The sequence below is a fragment of the Tetrao urogallus genome (assembly GCF_951394365.1).
Source record: "Tetrao urogallus genome assembly, chromosome: 4".
Taxonomy (NCBI): domain Eukaryota; kingdom Metazoa; phylum Chordata; class Aves; order Galliformes; family Phasianidae; genus Tetrao; species Tetrao urogallus.
Window position 1 is genome coordinate 47,270,661 of NC_136817.1, and position 20,917 is coordinate 47,291,577.

Here is a 20,917-nt window from a genome sequence, read left to right on the forward strand (position 1 = left end):
TTATACTTTGCAGCTAGTAGTAAGTCAATTTTGTCTTTCACGAACCAAAATGTCAGTTTAAATGCAACTGTTAAGTATTAATATTTGAAAGTATTCATGTTGAAGTCCTGGAATACATGAAAAAGTTACCAGCTGTCATCTACCATGTGCTTGCTGGATCAAACTAAGAAAAATGTTTTCCTTAAGTTTGTTTTCTGAACCACAAAGAGAGGTGGAGGACAAAATTTTTTGCTTAATGCCTGGTGTTCCCTATGAAAGGAATGCAGTGTAAGTCTATAAGCTACTTATACAATAAACAGTAGTGCAATCTAACCGTTTTTATTTAGGTAGGAGAACAAAGAGATGCAATCTCAGATTAAGTATTTTCTTTTTAAAGCTTCTGAAAAATTCTTTCCCTCCCTAAGTTTCTTAGTTCTATTTTATTGCTGACTGTTATCCTGAAGATATTGAATGGAAATTTTTTTTTCCTGTCACAATATGGAATCTCATGAAGTTTATCATAGAATCATAGAATGCAGGTGACCTTTAAGTTCACCTAGTTCCAAACCCCCTACTATAGACAGAGACACTTCCCTCAGACCAGGTTGCTCAGTTCCATTCAGCCTGGCCATGAATGCCTACAGGGAAGGGGCATCCACAGTCTCTTGGGGCAACATTTTATAGTGTCTCATTATCCTCACAATACATAACTACTTCCTAATATCTAGGCTAATTCTACCCTCTTCCAGCTTAAAGCCATTTCCCCTTGCCCTGTTGCTACCAGCCCTTTACAAAAAGGCCCTCCCTTGTCTTTTCCTTCATCTCCACTTAATGAATTACTGTGAACAGACAACAAAAAACATCTTCCAGCATATTTTTTCTTAATTTCTCAACTTATGAAAGATGTATAGTATTTCTTTTTTTTTTTTCAGATTTTTTGATGCAGTGGACAACAAAAGAATAATGAGGGAATAAATATTTTCCACTAGGATTCCTTCTAATAATTAGCTGGTATGCAGGGATGAAAGTAATGTGAATACTTTTCTCTCCCCTTAAAACTCTGAAATGCAAAAAGGGACAATAAAGGAAGAGGAGTTCATTCTTAGATGTCCAATGGACTTAGAGGGACACCAAAAATTTTTTACGTTATCCTTACCTTTGCTTTGTTGATTATGCACTGAGTCTTGGTTGAACAAAAACTTTGAGTCTTTTTTTTGCATACTTGAATGTACAGCTTTCTGGATTTCAATTATTGATAGAGTTATTATTTCTGAAAGAAAGTACATTCTGGCTTCTAGCTGCTCTCACATAAATGCTCCCTTACTTTTTCTTCTTCACTTTCCTGACGCTCAGTTTTTGACCTTTTCTATTCGGAACCTGCCTCTGCCCAAATACTGAAAGGCTAGAATAATGAGAACAGGAGGCACTTTGTTGCCAGGAGAGCAAATGTGAAGTCTGGCTCTCTTTTTCTATAGAGAGAAAGTTGCAGAGTTTTGGCAAAAGTAAGACAAAATGACAGCTTTAAATACAGGTATCACATTCTGTCCAGCTGTTTGAGATATCTAACAGCAGATATTTAACACAGAAAAATAAAATCAGGCTGTGGCACATTCATCTTATTCTTAGTCAATTATGTGGATAAAATCTAGTGTCAGATTACACATCTTCAGAGTATGCCAGTACTTCTACAATGAGGTTATTGACTGAAATTATAATTATCTTTCAAGGTAATAATTTTCCATGCAATGTTATTACTGAATTACAAAGCTCAGTTAAAATAGCAAGACTTTTGTATATTTTTGAGCCTGGGCTTTTGGGGTTTGAATCACAGCGTCAAATTTAATTTTCCTCTTCATGTTGACACAGCATGTCAGAGTAGGAAAAGGGGCTTCATTGTTGAATAGCAGAGTGACGTGATAAAGGAGAGCCAAATGAAAATTAAAAAATCCTTTGCAATACTGAAATTTCAGAAAACCACAGTGTCATTTTGTGTATCTCATACTAATATCCATGAGTTGTATTGATTTGTTAACTGCTACTCTTTCCTATGTTTATTACACTTGTTAGATTTTAACATTATATGCAACATATTTTATATGTATGGAGCACAAAGATACTATTATTAAAGTACATTCTACTCAGTATGAAATAGTAGCAGTTACCACCTGGAGTTTCTGATCTGTAGTATAAATCCTTTTAATTACTGATACAACCTTGATGTGTTGATATATTAACAAAACAATATTATACTTACTATAAGGTAAGAATATATATACATATGTATATAACTTATAACCACACCGTTTTAGCTTTAGTCCTCGATCAAGTTAGCAGTTTTAAACTCTCTTGTTAAGAGAAAGAACTCTCTCTGCTCACTATTCCATCCCTCACAACTTAGGGATACTAGCATATTACTGTTAGTCTATCAATCTATATTTTTTTCCAGCTATGTCTCATGTCCAATGTCATGTATTACATGAATGAAACACAACTGATCGTCTGAAAGTTCAGTTAGGAATAGGAGTAATCACATTAGTTCTCTAATGTAGCATTTTCAATCATTAACTTGAGGAAAGACATTATTGATATAATTTTTAAGAATGATGAAGATGATGGCTCATAAACCTAAGAGAAAATTTTACATGGAGAAATTTGAATAGTTGTAATTATCCTGTTAACAAGGCATGTTAGTGCATCTCAGTGCACTAATGTGAAGTTATGTACTCAGAGGTATTAAAAACTGCAAGAACGAAAAGTGAACTTTCAAGAGACTGATAGAAGTGCTAACTCTGAAAAGATTAAGATATTAGGGGATATTGTCTTGAACTGGTGCTTTTAGTATAGCATAAACAAAATAATGATGTAGGTAGAAAAATAATAAACTCATTTAAGCACAAAAATAGCAGGTAAAACTAGGGATGTACTCTTGTAAAGAATTTTTTACATGAATTGAAGAAAATTGAAATAAAAAAGCAACATACAGAAGAACATCTGCAGTGAATTTTAAAAGTACTTGATGTGTGCCCTGCATAGAAAATGATGGAAAAAAAATGGTGGGCTAGAGATGGGTTTCTTTTTAAATCAAAAAAGATATAAGACTAAGAATGAAGAGCAGTGTTCTACTTTCATTGAAATAACTTTGAAAAAATTCTTTAGAGATAGAGCTGGAAGCCTGCTGTAGTCATTTGAAGCTGAATTTTAATGCAGATAGTTGTATAAATAATACTCTTAGATAAATTATTGCCAGAATTGTATTGTTATATTAAATACTATTGAAGTAGTATTGAAGCATTGAAGACCCTGCTATTCTTGAATGTGGTCATCACCTAATTTCTTTGCTGAATAGCTGCTTTATCATTGATTACTTTAGGCAATTATTGAGGAGTTACAGAAATCTTGCTCAAAAAAAAAAAAAAAAGCTCAGGTGAAATTAACTAAATTTGTTTAAATTAAAAAATCGCTATAAATAAAGGTAGGTGTTAGACTTTCATTCTAAAATGCACATTTTTGGTAAGTTAAATGAGCAAATTAGTGAATTTAGATGCACTAATTTGCTATCAGGTAATGTTATGAACTAGAATAATGAAAATGGAGAAATATTCAGCAGTAAAAAGGGCAATATTCTGTGCTTTTAAATTCAAGACTATATTTTTTGTCAGGATAAAGAGAGGTTTTCCACATAGCAAGCAGAGAGATTCCAAAGATCAGTGGCTGAAAATTGGACCTGGTTAAATACAGGCTATTGAAAATACTTCTTTTTTAGCAAGAGCAATTACTAAAATTATTTGTCAGTGATTGAGTGATATGTACCAGTGTGATTTTTCTAATCCATAGTTAACATTTTCCAAAATACAGATTTTGAACCCAAATTGGTGTTCAGAATATGCCTGAGGATTTCAGTATCATTCTTTGCTAGGGAAGCAGTGGTCATGTCTTGCAAGAAACACTTCTTTCCATGTTTTGCTTCTTGTGGGGACATTCATTCTCACTCTTAAACTTCAGGCATGAGTCACTTCTTTCCAGAGATCAAGCCTGTCCTTAGCTACATGCTTGTGTTAAATGATGTCAAATATCAATTAAATTTCCTAAAGAAGAAACCTTTCTTTATCAATACAAGCTGAAGCACAAAAGGATTGAGCGCAGCCCCGCAAAAAAGAACCTGGAGTGGATGGCAGGCTGGACATGAGCCAGTAATTTGTCCTCTCAGCCCAGAAAGCCAACAGTATCCTGGGCTGCATCAAAAAAATAAAAAAAATGTCAGCAAGAAATACATCAGCAGGGTGAGGGAGCTAATTCTGCCCCTCTGCTCTGCACCAACAAGACTTCAGCTGGAGTCATATCTGTGTCCATATATAGAGTCCTCAGTACAGGAGAGACATGGAGCTATTGGACTGTGTCCAAAGGAGGGCCACAGAAATGATCCAAGAGATGGAATGTCTCCCCTGTGTGGACAGACTCAGAGAACTGTTCAGCCTGGAAAGAGAAGGTTTCAGGGAGACCTGTAGCAGTTACCTTTAGTATCTAGAAGGAGACTGTAAGAAAGGGATAGAGTCTTAAGCAGAATCTGCGGTGATAGGACAAGGGGAAGTGATTTCAAACTAAAAAAGGGAAGATTCAGATTGGATATATGTAAGGAGCTTTTTACAGTGAAGCTAATGAAGCACTGGAACACGTCCAGAGAGGTAGTGGATGCTCTGTTCCTGGAGACTTTTTATGTATGTCAGCCTGGACTGAGCTATAAGCAATCTGACCTAGCTGTAGGTGTCCATGTTCCTTTCAGGGGAATTGGACTAGATGACTTTTAAAGGTCCCTTCCAACTGAAATGATTCCATGATTCTAGTGAAGAAAATGTGACAAAGTGGAAAATCAGAAGTATGAGTGTATTTCTTTATATCAGGCATAGTGTAGGAGTTCCTTGCATGTGTCAGTTACTTTGGGAGTTGATGAACTCTTGGGGGCAGCTGAGCGGTGCTCTTCACTCAACCTATTTAATATGCAGGGAGTACTACTGTTCTCTCACCTTGCTTTACTCTTGCCTCTTTCTGTGCAAATATTTAAAGTGGGCTATCATTTTCTCCTCTTCTTTAGAAATTTATAAGGTCTACTGTACCACTTTGCACTCAGGGTTTGTAAAATAGCCTTCTTCCTACTCGTAGTTTTTTTTTCAAGATTGTTACTACATTTCCTAAACAAAATAAGGGGAAATATCTTTCCAAACCATCTATCGCTGTTTCTCTTTGTGGAAAGCTAAAGAGCCATAGTAATTATTTGGAGGTCAAATTAGTATCAAGATTGTATTTTCTTCCAGCTTTTATCATTTTCACAGGCTCATATTACTTCTAGTTCACAAACACAAGTAGAAGGAATTCTTCTAATTCACAGAAGCACTGGGATCGGTTCTGCACAGAACTAAGGAAACAAAACAGCCCCTTCCAATCTTATTGCACTGAATCTGCTGCTCTGTATTATTTGGGTCAATTATAATAATCTGAACAGAGGTGGATTTTCTGACCCTTCACTGGCTCCTGATAGCTCTAATAATCTTACTCAGAGCAGTATAGAAAAGGCAAATTGAACTCGGTGGCACGTTACAGGAGAGCCTTTGGGGCAGATCAAGTACTTCTTCCTGCATGCTGGAATTTCATAAAATTGACACAGTCCATATTAAAAACTGGCCCACTGACAGATCTCAAAATTTAATTGTTAATAAGGAAATATCAATGGTAGGGCTGTCTATTGTTGGATCTCACAAGCATGACTCGATCAAGAATAATGATATCTTGCCTGATTTCACCAATGAATTTTTGTAGTAAATTTGGCAGATAGCACAAAGACTGTTGGCAAGAGAGAAATTGCATCTGCAGAGTAATGCCCTCCTTCAGTAAAATTAGAGATACAGATAAAGGCTGATGGTAGGGGAAAAAAAAGTAAGACAAAATGTGGAAGGAAAGCCCATGGCTTATATTTCAATGTGAGAGGTTCTTCACAGAAAAGTGGTAATTCAGGAGAAAATCTAATCATTTTGTGTATTGAGTTCTTAGGTAGATATCTCCCAGAGGACTGTTCTGAGGTAAGTCCCTTCTGAAAAGAGACATTTTAATAGAAAACTAGAAGTGTTCACGATAGTACTGTTTAGAAAGAATGCCGGTTCTGGTGTCCAAATTTCAAGATGAGTGTGGAAAAATAGTGAAAGTTTAGATGTTAAAGCTGAACAGATAAACCACAAGTTGCATTTTCAATGTGTGATATGAGCTGCTTATCATATCCAAGTTTGAGAGGTGACCTCAATCATTCTGTACAGATACTTGTGTCTGAGGAACAGGTTTAGTATAGTGGCTAGGTAATGCTGAAAGTTAGTCAAAAAACTGAACCTCTAAACAAAACATAGTTTCCTAGCATTAAGGAGAACTAGATATTCCCTACAAATGCAGGGGAGAAGTACTGGATTCTGCATTGCTTGAGCAATGAGAAAAGATATGTTTTGATCCAGCCCCTTGTGTTCTAGTCTGGCAGTGATTAAATTGGAGAGTTTTTCTGTTATGTAGATAAATAAACTCGCAAAATCAAAGGCAGTGGATATGTACTTGTGAGATGTGGCATGTGTAAAGTATGTTGCATTATACATATGCACACAAATACATACACATACTTTTATTTTTAATATTTCATTCTGAGCATTTGAATTATTGTGCTCTCCCACTTCCTTTCTGAGACCTGCATATTGAAGCCATTTGCAGCGCAGGGAGTGTTTTTTTTTTTTTTTCCTCCGGAAACAAATTGATTTCCAGAGTCCATTTAAACTTTCTGTGGAGAACACTGGAGACAGGAGAGTGATCAAGTGACTCGGCATTCTGTGGTTGTACAGAAAACCCTTTGTGCAGCCTGACTGGTGTGTCTTAGTCACAAGCTCAAGGAATCAGTAATCAGATTTGGGATCAGGGATAATTTCCTGTCAAGTGAGATTGGCACGGGAAAGGTATCTGTGGATAATTAGGAAATGTATCTTGCCTGTTATCATAGCTGGCAGAGTTGTTAATGATACCCTATTTCTTTCTGTGTTTTTGAGTTCTAGGTCTTTGAGGTTTGAAAAATCCTGTGTTACTTAAGATTTTACATCTCTTATAAAAGGCTTGATATGGCATGCCAGTGAAGAAATCAAATCTGGTGATGGAGAATCCCTCTTCTATAAAATCGAAGTATATTTTTCTTGTACCTTCCCCCTTTCTGTCTACGAATGAACAGAGGGACTTCATTTTAACGTGCTAGATCATGGGAGAAAGACCAGCAGAGCTTCAGAATTAACCCTCTTGTATTCATTCACTGCCATTCTGTCTATCATACAATCTGGAAAAAAAGTGCTTAGTAAATTGGTGTTGTTTAAATGCAGACCTCTCCAGTACCACATCCTGACCTCTTCCATTTGTGTCTTTTTTCCTCTATAAACAGCTTGGATATAACAACAAAATTATCAGTGACTCACACATCAGATGTGACTTTCATTTGCTCAGAAATTTGCTTAGACTTTGTGTCTTTCTGTAAATGCATTAAAAAAAAAGTATTTCTAAAACAATTAACTTTGTCAGCTCAGAAACAATAATTTTACTGGAATTTCTTGAAGATCACAGAATCACAGAATTGTAGGGGTTGGAAGGGAGCTCTAGAGATCATCGAGACCAACCCCCCTGCCAAAGCAGATTGCCTAAACCGGATCTTTCAGTTAGTTGTGTGGAGCAATATATTGATGAAGCTGATGAAAGTATATTGGCAATCCATAGGTGTAATGTAATTGTGCGAAGAAATATGTGATTAAAAGCTTTTTTATTTTTGTTAGATATCTTCAGTAGGAAATGCTGCTTATTGATTTTTTGCAGCTGGTAAACGTCTGCTCCCAGACCGTCTGGTTTTACTGTACAAATGTTCATTTTCTGAACATTTTTTCTGTTTTTGTGTTAGTTCTTTTTTTTATGCTGGAATAATCTGTTTTTCTCCCCACTTCCTTTGCTTTTGATACTTTTTGTATCTATTTTATGCCTAATTCACAAAGTTTAGATGGAATGTGCCTTAAGATACGAAAAAATCATCTTGACAATTTAGCTAATTCATATGGAATAAAGAAGCCATGTCATATATGATTCTTCACAGAATGCACAAACTAGAGATGTAATCATTCTGAATTTAATAAAAGAATATCAGATTTATTATTACTTTAATAAAATATGCTATCAATGTGGAAAATAAATTGAATATGTAATTATTAAGGTTGCTGATTTTTTTTCTTTTAGTGAGAACAACTGTAATTGAAACAGATGTCTATGTTAACAGCATTGGCCCAGTTGACCCAATCAATATGGTAAGTTCAGATTATTGACAGAAAACATTATCAGAGAGATGCTGCGGGCTAGTATTATGAAGTAATTCTAATCGTATTCAGATAAGCTTTTTTATTTCTTAATACATATTCTTATGATGTTGGATATAATTGATATAATTATGATTATTGCAAAATCAAATTTAGACTAGCCATTTGAAATTAGAATAGAATCACCAAGGTTGGAAAAGATCTAAAAGATCATCCAGTCCAGTCCAATTATTTCAATAAACTTGTTTTTAAAAATGAGACCATACAGAAGGCTTTGCTTTGGGAGCTTATTTTGGCACATGTTAAACATTTTGACTGTATTTATCTATACTTGGTTTACCTCTGGCTCAGCATGCAATATTTCCCAGAGCTGCTCCTTAGGGATTTGGAAAAATAATGTTTGACCCAACATTTATGAATGAAACTATTTGCACTGCATTTATTTATTTATTCAGTTCACTGGGGGAAAAAAAAAAAAAAAGCAATTGAAATAAACTCAATTGTATTCCTTCTTTCATGACTTATTTGATATCATGGGTCATCCTCAGTGTGTATGCGTAACTGATTCCTTCAAAAGTTAAACAGTGCAATTCATCTGATTTCCAGGGGGGATCTGCTGAGGCTAGATCTCATTGTTTGATACAAACTGTGACCTTGTGACACAAACAGCACTTGTGAGGAAGTTGAGCCTGTGGCCTTTCCGAAATCGCCTAGAATTTTTTTCATTTCTGTCTGAGTTTGATGTGTTAGAAGCCTGGCTGCATGACTTCTCTTGGACAGTGCAGAGGCAGTGTCTCCTCTAAGTAGCTCAGAAGCAGAAGGAATGAGGCTGGGACTGGCACGTGGATGAGTTTGTGCTCAGCCCCCTCCTTTTTCATTTTTTTCCTTTTCGTTTTCACCTCCCTACAGTATTGCTCAGTTTTGCATTTGTGTGCAGAAGGGCCTTTTCTTTCAGGTATGTTAAACTATGCCAGTAGAGGGAACTTCTGAGCATTTGCCAAAATGATGCTATTTCCAGAAGTATATTGAAAATGTGTGAGTTGCACATGTGTCGTCATGCTCAGGTGGGGAATATAATCTTTCAGAGATGAGATATCAGACAAGAAAGACTGATGGTACTTAGTAGGGATGAAGGTGTTAAAAATGCAAGATGCTGATACGGGCATTCATTCCAGCATAACAATTTACCAAGTTTAGGATTATCATTAGCTGAGTCTGTGTCTCAAGCAGGGGTTGTGTGTAGAGAACTGCATGAAAAAGCAGGAGGGAGAAGGGGTGGGGAGATATATTGATGTTCAGTGTAAATGTTTCCTCTGGCTTCATCTGTTTTCCTACTCCATCTTTTCTTCTCTACTTCTCCCCATTGTATCCCCTCTGATGGAACTTAGAGTAGGAGCAAGACGTGTGGACAGGTTTCTACTTCTAATAGAGACATAGCAAACAGTAAAAGTTTCCTTTATAAACTAGCAATTGCTTTCTCTGAGCTTGGAATCTAGGAACCTGGATTGTATAACCGTCTAATATCACTAAAAAATCAAACATTAAAAATAAATAAATAAATAAATAAATGTGAATTTATTAAAGCTTCCCACAAAAATATCTTTAATCTAGGAAAAACATTCTCAGCAAAAAATAATTGCAGATGCGACCTTGTAAGCTCTCTTTATGTGAGATGTTTCATTAAGAAGGCGCTTTCCCTGGCATTAATATTGTTTGTGATTGTTGCCCAATATTCCAACATTTGCTTCAGTTTCCATTGCTGTCCTTAGCCCTCATTTTATTACTTTATGCGTGAACACATTTCTGTGATTCCCCTTTGGATTAATTATGTCCCAGATATGTTAATTCACTCTGTCAAATGATAACCTTTAACTTTTTAGTTTAGAAACAAAATGGCACGATGTAGAGAGGGTGTTTTTTTTTTTTTTTCTTTTTTTTTTTTCTTCGGAACAATAAGTTTGTAGCATGATATCAGGGGAATATATTCCTATGAAAGCTTTAAAAGGTACTCATTATGAGAGGAAACTGACTTATTTTTTCTAATATGTTTTATTTTCCTCTTGCTATGTAATAGACTCTTTCACTTTCATAAAACAGAGATTTTAAGTATATGTATGACATTCATTAGAATTTATTTTTAAAGACTCTTGGAGTCTGGCTTTCATTATTTTATTTAACAAAGATCTACATAAAATTCTAGATGCTATAGGCACCCCATACATAAAAGATGTCTTCCTGCAGCATGTGGTCTCTCTAGGCATCTACAGCCTGAGTAAATATTCTTAACAAGTGTTTAAGATCAGTGAAGTATTTAGGCTTCTAATACTCATTAAGCCTAAAGATTTTTGAATTTATTTTTTAAAGCTATCCTGCACCATGCATCCTGCAGCAGTCATATAAACTACCATTTAAGTGCATTTTTATGGCCAAAGTCTTGATCCCCAAAAGCTTTGCAGTAGTCTGGGATTTTCTTAATGGAATTTAGACATATGATAAATATTTTGAGCCTGTCTTTCTCTATGTGGAAGCTCATTCTGTTGAGCACTTAATGAAAATGTACTCTTAGTACTTTTTTCTTTCATGCTAGGACTAACATTGAAAAAAAAAAAATCACCAACAAACAACAAAAGAAACAAACAACAACAACAAAAACTAACAGAAAACCACTCTCGAGGTGCAGGTAGTACAGCCTGATATATGGCCCTTGTGTGTAAATGATGTCCACCCATGTTGCCTATGAACCTCATGATCTTTCTCTGCCCTGTGTTCATCATCCAGTCTTTCTGTGTTCATCGGTGTTTTGTGCTTTGATACACCACTTTATTTACAGATGTCTTCCGCTGCTGTCTGTGGCAGAACCATACGAGCACCTCAGCTTTCATGATCTGGCAGTTCTGGTTGGAATTCCTTTCATGTTTGAAGAGAAATATTTCTTTGTGATTATATCTTTGTGTGTAATCTTTGTGATTAATGAGTCAGAGGAATAACATGACTGCTTTTTCCCACTTTTGAGAATTTATGAAATTGCATAACTTTGTGTGGGCCCAGCATGCAAGCCCTGCAGATTTTTGGAGAGTCCAGAATGTGCATTTTATGAAAATGGGTTCCATTTTCTTTCATGTGGTAGGAACAGTGCTTTGGAAACTAGAACAGAAGTATCAGCAAGCCTTTGATTATCACCTGTAACTTATTGTATGGCATCTTCTTTGGAGTGAACACTAATGACGCATTTTTTTTTCCCCAACTCACTCCTTTTTTTTTAATTAGAAAAGATAGATTTTAATAATTCTGGTGCCTGTCAACACTAAAAGTAGTCAGATTTAATTAGCCATTAACTATATGAGTGTTTGGAGACTGTTTTTTTTATAGCAGCTGAGTAAATATTCCTTCAGTAATTCTGAATATTGCTTTTTCTTCGTTATGAAATATACTTAAGTATTAAAAAGCGCCTATTAGTATGATTTATTTTGCCAGCTATAGGAACTTGAGTAATAATTCATAAATAAAATTTTATAAGTGCTCTCTGCTTTTCATGGTAAAAAAGGAAAGAGCTTAGGTTGATTAGTCTGGCTGCTGCAGGCAGTGAGCTTGCCTATTGCTGTTGCAAGGTAGCTCTAAGCTTATCCCATCTGGTTTCAGGAGAATCAGCCAAGTACAAGAAATATCCTGCTCATACTGGCTCAACACAGCAGTTCCGATGTTACTTGCAATTTCTCTGATCATTTGAAAGGAATGACAAGGGATGAGAGAAAAGCCAGCCTTTGTATGACAGAGAAATATTGCAGTATCTTTTCTGAAAGCAAACCAAAGCAGAGCAATCTTTTCAAATGTTGCTTTAGACAGCATTCAGTACTTGTAGGTATTTCAACTGCAGTTTACCTGTTGACTCTCCATAGATACAAAGTCAGAATAGGTAGTTAAGATCCCACACAAAGCATCAGAAAATCTGCACTCATTTCTGTAAAATATGCCTTAATTTGTGTGTGCTGTTCAGGAGCAATTCAATCAGAGCTGCAGACTTCTTGTTCTGTTGCTTATTCTCAAATTTTGTGTTTTTCAGGAGATACCTTTTTGTGTAGATCCACTGTATCACTTAAGCCACAGCTGACATGGTTTAAATATAAACTATGAGAAAAGCTACATTAACTCCCTTGACTTCATTAGAGTATACCAGCATACACTGGTTGAAATCCATTTTATATAATCTCAGATCTCACAGATAAACAGCCAGAGCAATAACTCTGTCAAGTATTTGAGACTTCAGATGCCAGTGTTCTGTATTTGCATAAGGCTAATTTGTTAAAGAAAATAGCAGAAGTGCTAAGATGGCTGTGTATGGCTGGGGCTAGAAAATGTTGCCTGAAATATTTTCCTTTTTCTCTGTGATCTTGTTGGGAGCAAGCACTTTGATTTCTTATGTTTCCAGTACTTTTATATCTAAAATATATCTAAATATAAATATAAATAAGTATAAATAAATAAAATATATCTAAAATATCTATTTCACTGTAGATGTGAATGTAATTTTTAAAACTCTTTCTTCAATATTTCTGAGCAGAGTATCTTCCATGCTAGTTTTCTGCTGTCAGCTACTTCTTGATACCTACATATGCAAATTTAGCTGCCTTTCTGTTGTCTGTAACTCTGCGTGCCTCATTCTGTGCCATATGAAATACTGCCTTGTGTACCTCACATCTGTTAACAGATCTTTAGATACCTCAATGTGGCTAAATCACGACTTTAAATCTTCTCATTTTTTTTACCCTTCCTCACTCTCCATTGCTGTGGATATTCTGTGTGGCATTGAAATCTAATATTTTTCTATGTTGTGATGGATCCTAGAGCCTGGAGCAAGGTCTCAGATAGTCTTGCAAATTCTGACTGTAATGCAGCTTTCAGGGGTTTTATTTTTATCTGTTCTTAATCCATTTATCATAGTGAATCTCTTGTCCACATTTGCATTATTGTGATGATAAATTTTTGGATTGCAATTGCCATCTTGCTCCAGTTATACTACTTATAGATGTCCTACTGAGAAAATTTTCCTCTATTTCTACTGAATCATCTCTTGCTCATGTTCCTCCTCAGGCTTCTCTTACACTGAATCTCACACATAGACTGTTTCCTTCAAGACACTTGAAAGTCTATTCGCAGCCTTATTTTTTTTTTCCCTCCCTTAAGATGACAATTCCTACCTGAGATCTCAACAGTTTCTGTTCACATCCTTTCAACTTTTCAACTTGGTATACCATATGCTTTCTCCCAGTCTGCCCCTTATACTTCAAATACATTTTCCATAAATGTCTGTAAAGCTTTTTTACTGTTTCTCATCGTGTTCCTGCTTAAACTTTCTTTTCTCTCTCTCTATGGAGGCTACAAAATGTGAACATTTAAACTTTTGTTGTGCTACTAACAGCTCTTTGGTATTAGGTTCTCTATTTCCTGCTGTTTTTACCGTCATTGTCTTTCCAGATCTTCACTAAAAAGATGGAAGGCATCAACTGTCACTAAAGCTAAACCAGTCAGTACTTTTCTCCTGCTTTTCCCTCTCAACTGCACAGACTGTCTGGCTACTCTATTGTACAGTTTATTGTTATTTCTGATATCTTAATATCTGCTCCATACCCTTCCTGTCAGCTTCTGTTGTGATTGTCTCTTGTATCTGTAGCTGAGAGAAGGTTTATTTAGTTATTTGTCTTGTACCTCTTATACTTAGGAGAGCATTGCTTGATTGTTCTTTGTTATTAATGCCTAATTCTTCTGTCCAAATGGAAATGTGGGAGGCTGTATTCAAATTTTTTGAGTGATTCTGTTGGCCTAGATTTGCAGTTTTGGAAAGAAAGGTAAAGGTTGTGCTTTGACTGTTAGAACTGATTGATATAATCTAGAAACAGTCCTTGGCAATGGCTCCTACAACATAGAATATTATTGTTTCCTTCTGTACTGCACTCTAGAGGAAAGCTACTGCCCTGGCCGGTGCCAGGATCTGTGCTGACTCTATGCAAACTAACCCTCTGTAAAAAGCTGAGCGATCTCATGAGCAGGATTTTTCTGTTCATAATATGTGTTCTGGGAAGACCACTTTCTCAAGTGGTGGAACTGTTTGGATGCCCTTTCCTACAGCAGGACCCCTAGGATTTTTACCAAAGAAGTAAACCCATTTTTGGAAGAAGTTATTGTCCTGCTCGTTTGCTGATATATGTGTGAGTGAGTAGATAAAATAGCAGCTAGGAAATGCAATGCTCTTTTGCTGCTAAGCGGGTGTAACTTTGCTGCCTGCTGATCTTGGTTTTAATTATATATTTTTTTATTCTATTGTAATTATAAATTTGGTCAGGTTATTGCTGGAAAATCTGCACTTAAAACACTTCCTGTTGGACTATTTTAGAATGTGTTATTCCGTGGCATACAGTAAGTGCTGTGTGAGATTTTGTTTTCTTGAACAAGAGTATTGTCTCTTGCAGTGATTTATTCCCACAAAGTGTTACGCGCTTTTCCCTGGGGCCAATAGTTCAAGAGGCACTTTGAGGAAGTTCTTAGTAGTTGCCATGTTCTTCTATCTTCATTGTAGCACATAGGTATTTGAACATTCCTTACTGCTTCAGCAACCAGAAAGCTGTTTAGAAGTGCTATTTCACATAGGAACTCACTGCAGGAGATGCAAGGTGGGAACCAAACCCAGGTAATTGTCTCTCCTGGTTTCATCACCGATCTGGGGATATTGGGATTTTGTGATATGGCAGGAAAACCAGGGAAGCAAAAGACCAAAAAACTTTAACTGAATAACTGCAATTGATCTGGCTTTAAAGCAGTTCTACAATACTGAATGGTGAAACCTTGTTTTTGAGACTTTGCAGCTTGTTTGTAAGATGAAATTGTAGAAAACCATGTATGTTTGAGTGCTGCTCAGCTTTGTTGCAGAAATTTTGTGTGGGATTAATTTTGACTGCTTGAGTCTCTCTTGTTACAAGAAGGTAGATGTAGACCCAGAATTTAGAAAGAACAGTTAATTGAGTTGATAAATCATTCTTGACAGCCTCAAAGCCAAAACCCTACTCCTTATCAGTATTCACTCCTGTGTTTTTAACGTATAAGTAGTATTTTTGTCTCATTTTTTGTTTCTGAGTTTTAATTCTCTCTGTACTTAAATGTTTGTTTATGAATGGCAGTGACAGAAATGTTCAAATTTCAATTGAAAAAGCAAAAAAGCAAAAACAAAAAAGCACTCCTACTTGTATCGTTTTCAATGTGCAAATGAGTGTATAATGTTTACTTCCTCTTTTTATGCTCTCTTTAAATAGCCATAATCATAGCTTATCAGCAGAGATTTTGCTGAAGTGCTTTAGTTACTTATCTAGCTAATCTTTTTACTAGTTAGCAAGATTTTTATTATTGTTTCAAATCTACAAAGCATTTAAATAAATCTTGCCTTTTATTTATACTGTGGTTTGCATCTGTCACTTCGCATTCAAAATAAGGACCAGATAAGCACAGATGCTAAATTATGGTGTGAAGAACAATGGATTTCTTCTGTATTATGATTATGTAGGTCTCTGTACTCCCTCAACTTCTGTGGATATGATTTGTTGTATTTCTCTTATCCTGTGCATATGCTTTCATGGCATATTTCACTGTGATTTTCTGCTCAACAATAACAATCTGACTGCTTAAAAGATTCCGGGAGCAAATGCTATATTCACCATATTTCTGGCAACCCCCACTTCTTTCACTATTGGAGGATTATTAATTTAATACAGATGTTCTTATCAGAATTGAGATTTGTCAGATATTTTCGATCTCACTGTAAGGTCCATGAGTGAGCAAACTAAAATTGTTTACTAAACCAAGAAATTTTATTTTTACTTTGGTCTCAACCATGGGGATCAAGTTCTGAAATCCTGGCTGAGTCTAATGAAGCTAAAAGAAAAAAAAATAATAATTTAAGAACTTTTAAAGTAACCCATCAAGTAGAACAAACATTTTTGAATTTTTGTTAAAAGAAGCCACATATCAAAGATAGCTAAATATTTTAGTTTAGCTAAGTATTTTAGTAAAGTACTTAAAGACACTACATTGCTGTCCAGAGATAGTCAGATATGGGAGAAGGTAAAGGTTATGAGAGCCTGTTGGCAGCTTTCTGGCAAGATGAAGATAAATTGGCTTGGTAGTTTACTTGAATCTGTTCTTTTGGGTGGGCATATGGATACCAGTGATTGTTTATGAATGTCTTTGCTGTCTAAACCTTTTAACCATCATAGTTATCTGAGTCTTTGATATTAAATTGCATATCTTCATATAAAAACATGGTTTGTAAAATGTTTTCTCTAGCTTCTTTTTTTTTTTTTTTTTTTTTTTTTTTGGCTTTTCCCCTGCAGAATTCCCTGTTTCACTCTAATTAAATTTCTCTTTTAGAAATTAGAAGACTGAATAGAATGAGGAAGGATGTGGAAAATATTATAGAACTTGTATAACTGAACAAGATGAAGTCACTGCACTTAAGGCATTTGTAATTGAAATGAATTCAGGGCCTCCCTGTGAAACAAATTTCTGAATTAGTCTGTTGCATTCCAGGAAACTTAAGGTGTGGATTGGCTCTTATGGAGAAGCAACTGTAGGTTTCTGGCCAAAGGAGGAGGAAGAAAAGGATGTTTTTCTTTTCTTTTCTTTTTTTTTTTTTTTTACCTCTTCAATTCATTGGTAATGATCTATATCATAGAACTGTAGCTGGGGGGTAGTATTTCAACTCTGATTTTGGTGTTGGAGAAACTCATTGCATTTGTGTTTAGCCTGAGAAAACTGGGCCACTTTTTCCTGTTGTACAAATGTATCGCAGTTAACAGGAACCAGGCAACAACTAGCCTACTCACTTCTCCACGGTTTTGCTGTGAAATATCAACTCAGATGTGGGAATGCTAGACAAAATAAATGGTAGAAAAGATAAATGGTTTTCTATTTTGTGCAATTTTTCCGTCCTTTTGATTTTATGTTGGAGCTGGTGTGTTGTAGGTGCACTGAGATGTAACCTTATAGAATGATGGCTGCCTCCCTTTCTTTCACAGCTTTCCAATAAAACAAAAATCTAGTGGCCTATCTAATATTTGACTGTTACTGTTACTGTACTCATCCTTTCAAGAAATTAAGTTGAAATTTGGTGTATTCCGTATAGTAACTGTTCCTGCTCTATTTGATACAATTGCTTTTCCTTTCTAACTCTTTCTCTCAGACTATACACCTGCTTGTCAATATTCACTGACTGTTCACTGCCTGTTCCCTTAATGGCATTCTCTGATTAGTCACTGTATTCCCAGCCTTGGAGTTTGTTATTAACTTTTAGAGAGGACAGAGATGAAGGAGGATTGCAGTTATCTGGAAATAATTAGGCAGGTGGGCTCTTTATGCCAGCTGTGCAAAAGACTTCAGTGATCAAATCAGATGCCAAATATGAGCTAACATGTGCAATATTTATTGAACCTCGTGAGGCTGAATATGAATAAGCATACATTTTGCTCTGGCTGTGACTAATGCGCCCATAGATTGATTTCATTTTATTCTGCTTGGATGTTTTATCATTAGTTTCATTTAAAAGAGAGATTAGTAAACCAATTTTTATGGTTACAGAATTTCATTGAATGGTGAGCTTTATAAGACTAATAAAAGCAGTGATAAGTGTTAAATTTTAATTTTTCTGAGAAAATGAGAAAAGCGAAACAGTTGCTCAGAAAGAAAGAAGAAGAAAATTGTATTTTCTGATGTGCTGTTGTTCTTGTTAATATGGCATATAAACAAAGATAATGCTTTTGTTCATCTAGTTTTGGAGATAAAATACTTCCTTAGTGTAGTCATTTTTCTACCACATTTTCAACAAATTTTCAGGGCCCATATTCCCTTCTCATTAGAAAATATGAATTGTGTTTTAGGAGCTGCAGATTTAAGGAAATTTATTGTGTAAATCCATGAAACCTTGAAGCTTTGGGTCCATTTCAAAATTTGATCTTCAGAAAGTATACTTTCTTTAGCTTTATTCCCTTTTCAGATTTTTGCTCTCAGGTATCTACACTGCCACGGCTGCATGCTGACAGACTTACTTAAGCCTCATTTTCCGAATCATCCTGTAATGTGTACTTGTGCTTGAAGGCTGTACAAGGTCTGTTTGGACCCATAACACCTGTCCTCTTTGTGAAGGAGCTTTTGTTGAGAAAAGAGTATGAGTCCCATCTTCATGTCTTGAATGTCTACATGGGATAACAACATGCATATGCTTGATGTTTATGCTCAAGTTCACTTGAGTGAATGATAGTATAGATAAAATGAGCTAAGAGTGTGAGATAGTTAGGCAAAGGACATATACTGCCTAAAGGATGTACTAGGGATCCTCAAAGACAGCTAGGTCTCAGCAAAGCATGGGACAAGCAGGTATGCTGAAAAAGTAGAATTATGTCCAGCAATGTAGATATTATAAGTAGAATAATTGCTCTTGAGTGAAATCAGAGAGCCACAAGTTGTGAGTCTTCCAGGTGAGATGAATGAGTAGGTTTATGCCTTTGAGTGGGTGAACTCTGAGGGAAGAGGGTCTGTGTGCTTTTTCAACTTACAAATGGAAGACCACTCTCTGCTGATAAGAGGCTAGAAATTGGACCTATTCTTATGCATTCAGCATTGGAAATGACTAGTTATTAATATTATGATATTGAATTATTATATATCAGATTTTATTTTTTTTTTGAGCATAGAAAAATGGTTAATGAAGGATTTTAACATTTCCTGCTTTCTTTGTGCTTTTTTTTTCTCCTATAAAATGTTGTTTAAACAACTCTTTTCATACATGGTTCTGATAAAAACTTGCACATTTAATACTGAAAGGAAAGAGAATCCAAGCACCTGGGGCTGTTCCTTTGCTTTGCTCATTCAGAATTATCAAGCTCTTCTTCCATTTTTATCTTAATTTAATAGGGTTGTTGGTATTCTGTGGCAGCCTGAGTTTTCTTGCCCTGGGTGTATTTGACTGTAATGACACTTTGATATATTTCTTTTTTTCAGACAATGTGGTGCCACTGTGAATTGGCTGCTTAGAGTGGTACCTTCAAACAGCCTGCTGTTATCATACATTTGATTATTTCTGTTGATTTCACTCACTGACTTTTTTTTCCTATTTTTTATTGTTAAGGCAACAAGTAAATCTTTGTTCATGTTGCTTCATTTAAGTCTATGAAAGCACTTCTTTAGCACACTGTATTATGTATTCATTTACAAAAACTAAGGCAAATTTCCTTTCCAGTTGTAACCTGCAGATGAACACAGAAAGGAGGATGTTGAGGATGAACAGGCTATGGATTTTCACAGGTGTCTTGAAGATATTTTTATACAAATAAAATAATCAAGGACTTGTTTTGACCTGCAGAAACTTCTCTTGATGACAAAGTCTGTCAAGGAATAAGCAAAGTTTTAGAGTGAAGTCATCTCCAGGATGCATTTTTGATTAGTCCTTTTGTTCCCTTGTCTTATTGCTGTTTGCCTTATACACCCATTATTTTTTTTTTTTTGCAAGTCACTGAGTTACGATAGTTTGAGTGGAAGAGAGAGCAGAGGCAAGCCTTACCCTTGCTTATCTATTATATTCCATATCTTTTCTTTCCACACCCAGAGAAGTGAGAAAATGGAGAGAGATTTAAGCAGTCCTGGTCTATCTGCCTTTGCACTTCTGAAGGATGGAAATTTCACAAATTTCACCTGGGAGACAGCTGCTAATATTTGCAGAAATGAGAAAGGAATCTATAACTCATATAGCAGGATACTATGGCTATTTAAAAATAAAATGAGCAATAAACACTAATTCAATCAGCAAACCGTTTTACTTTCATTGCATTCTAATTTCATTGCATCTACATTAATTGCCCTAAAACTCAGAATTGGCTATCTGCAGTGTGCATTTTTATTGTCCACATCAACTAGTAATGCATCCTTTGGCTCACACCAGCACTTCCTCCTTCTCTCTTCTCCCCTCACAGGTGACAGGGAGCAATCAATAGGAGGTGTGTAAGTCTGGCCTTCAGTGATTTTTTTTTCCCTGTGGATTGAGCTCTCAGAGGAGATACTGAGTTGCTCATAGGAGGTTTCATGCAACAGCCAAGTAGGAGAGATCTGTCACCATGCAGAGCAGCTGTTGCTCTTAACATCAGTCATGATCTGGAGCTGAGACAAATGCTACGGAGTTTAGTCTGCTGCTTTGCTCCTTTATTTTGCTCCTATACTGAGCAACAAATGTTAGATTCTTTGCAGATGCAATGAAATATTGTTTTTCAGTGTTTAACTCCCTTGTCTTTAACTGTCTCATTAAAATCTTTGATTTGCCACTATTTTGACCATAAAATATAATGAGAAATTTGACTTTGTATCAGAAAATAATTTTCTTCAGCCTCTAATAAGTGAAGTGAAATTGAATATGGAGACTTTTTCTGACTGTGTATACTTTTGTGTGCATGCAGGTGAATATATGAGGTTGATGGTCAAGTTATTTCTGCAAGCAGTGATATTTACTTCTTGCATATGCATGAATTTTTCAAAGTCTGAAATTTAGTCAG

General features: G+C 35.7%; 1 protein-coding gene across 1 annotated transcript in view; it reads left to right on the forward strand.

Annotated features, from left to right (window-relative positions):
• Positions 1-20,917, forward strand: part of GABRG1 (gamma-aminobutyric acid type A receptor subunit gamma1) — a gene marked incomplete at both ends in the record, with an annotated part of 47,164 nt that overhangs the window by 16,723 nt on the left and 9,524 nt on the right. Inside the window, one exon of the mRNA XM_079535021.1 lies at positions 8,263-8,330. Coding sequence (XP_079391147.1) covers positions 8,263-8,330 — 68 coding nt within the window. The remainder of the gene's footprint in view (positions 1-8,262; positions 8,331-20,917) is intronic.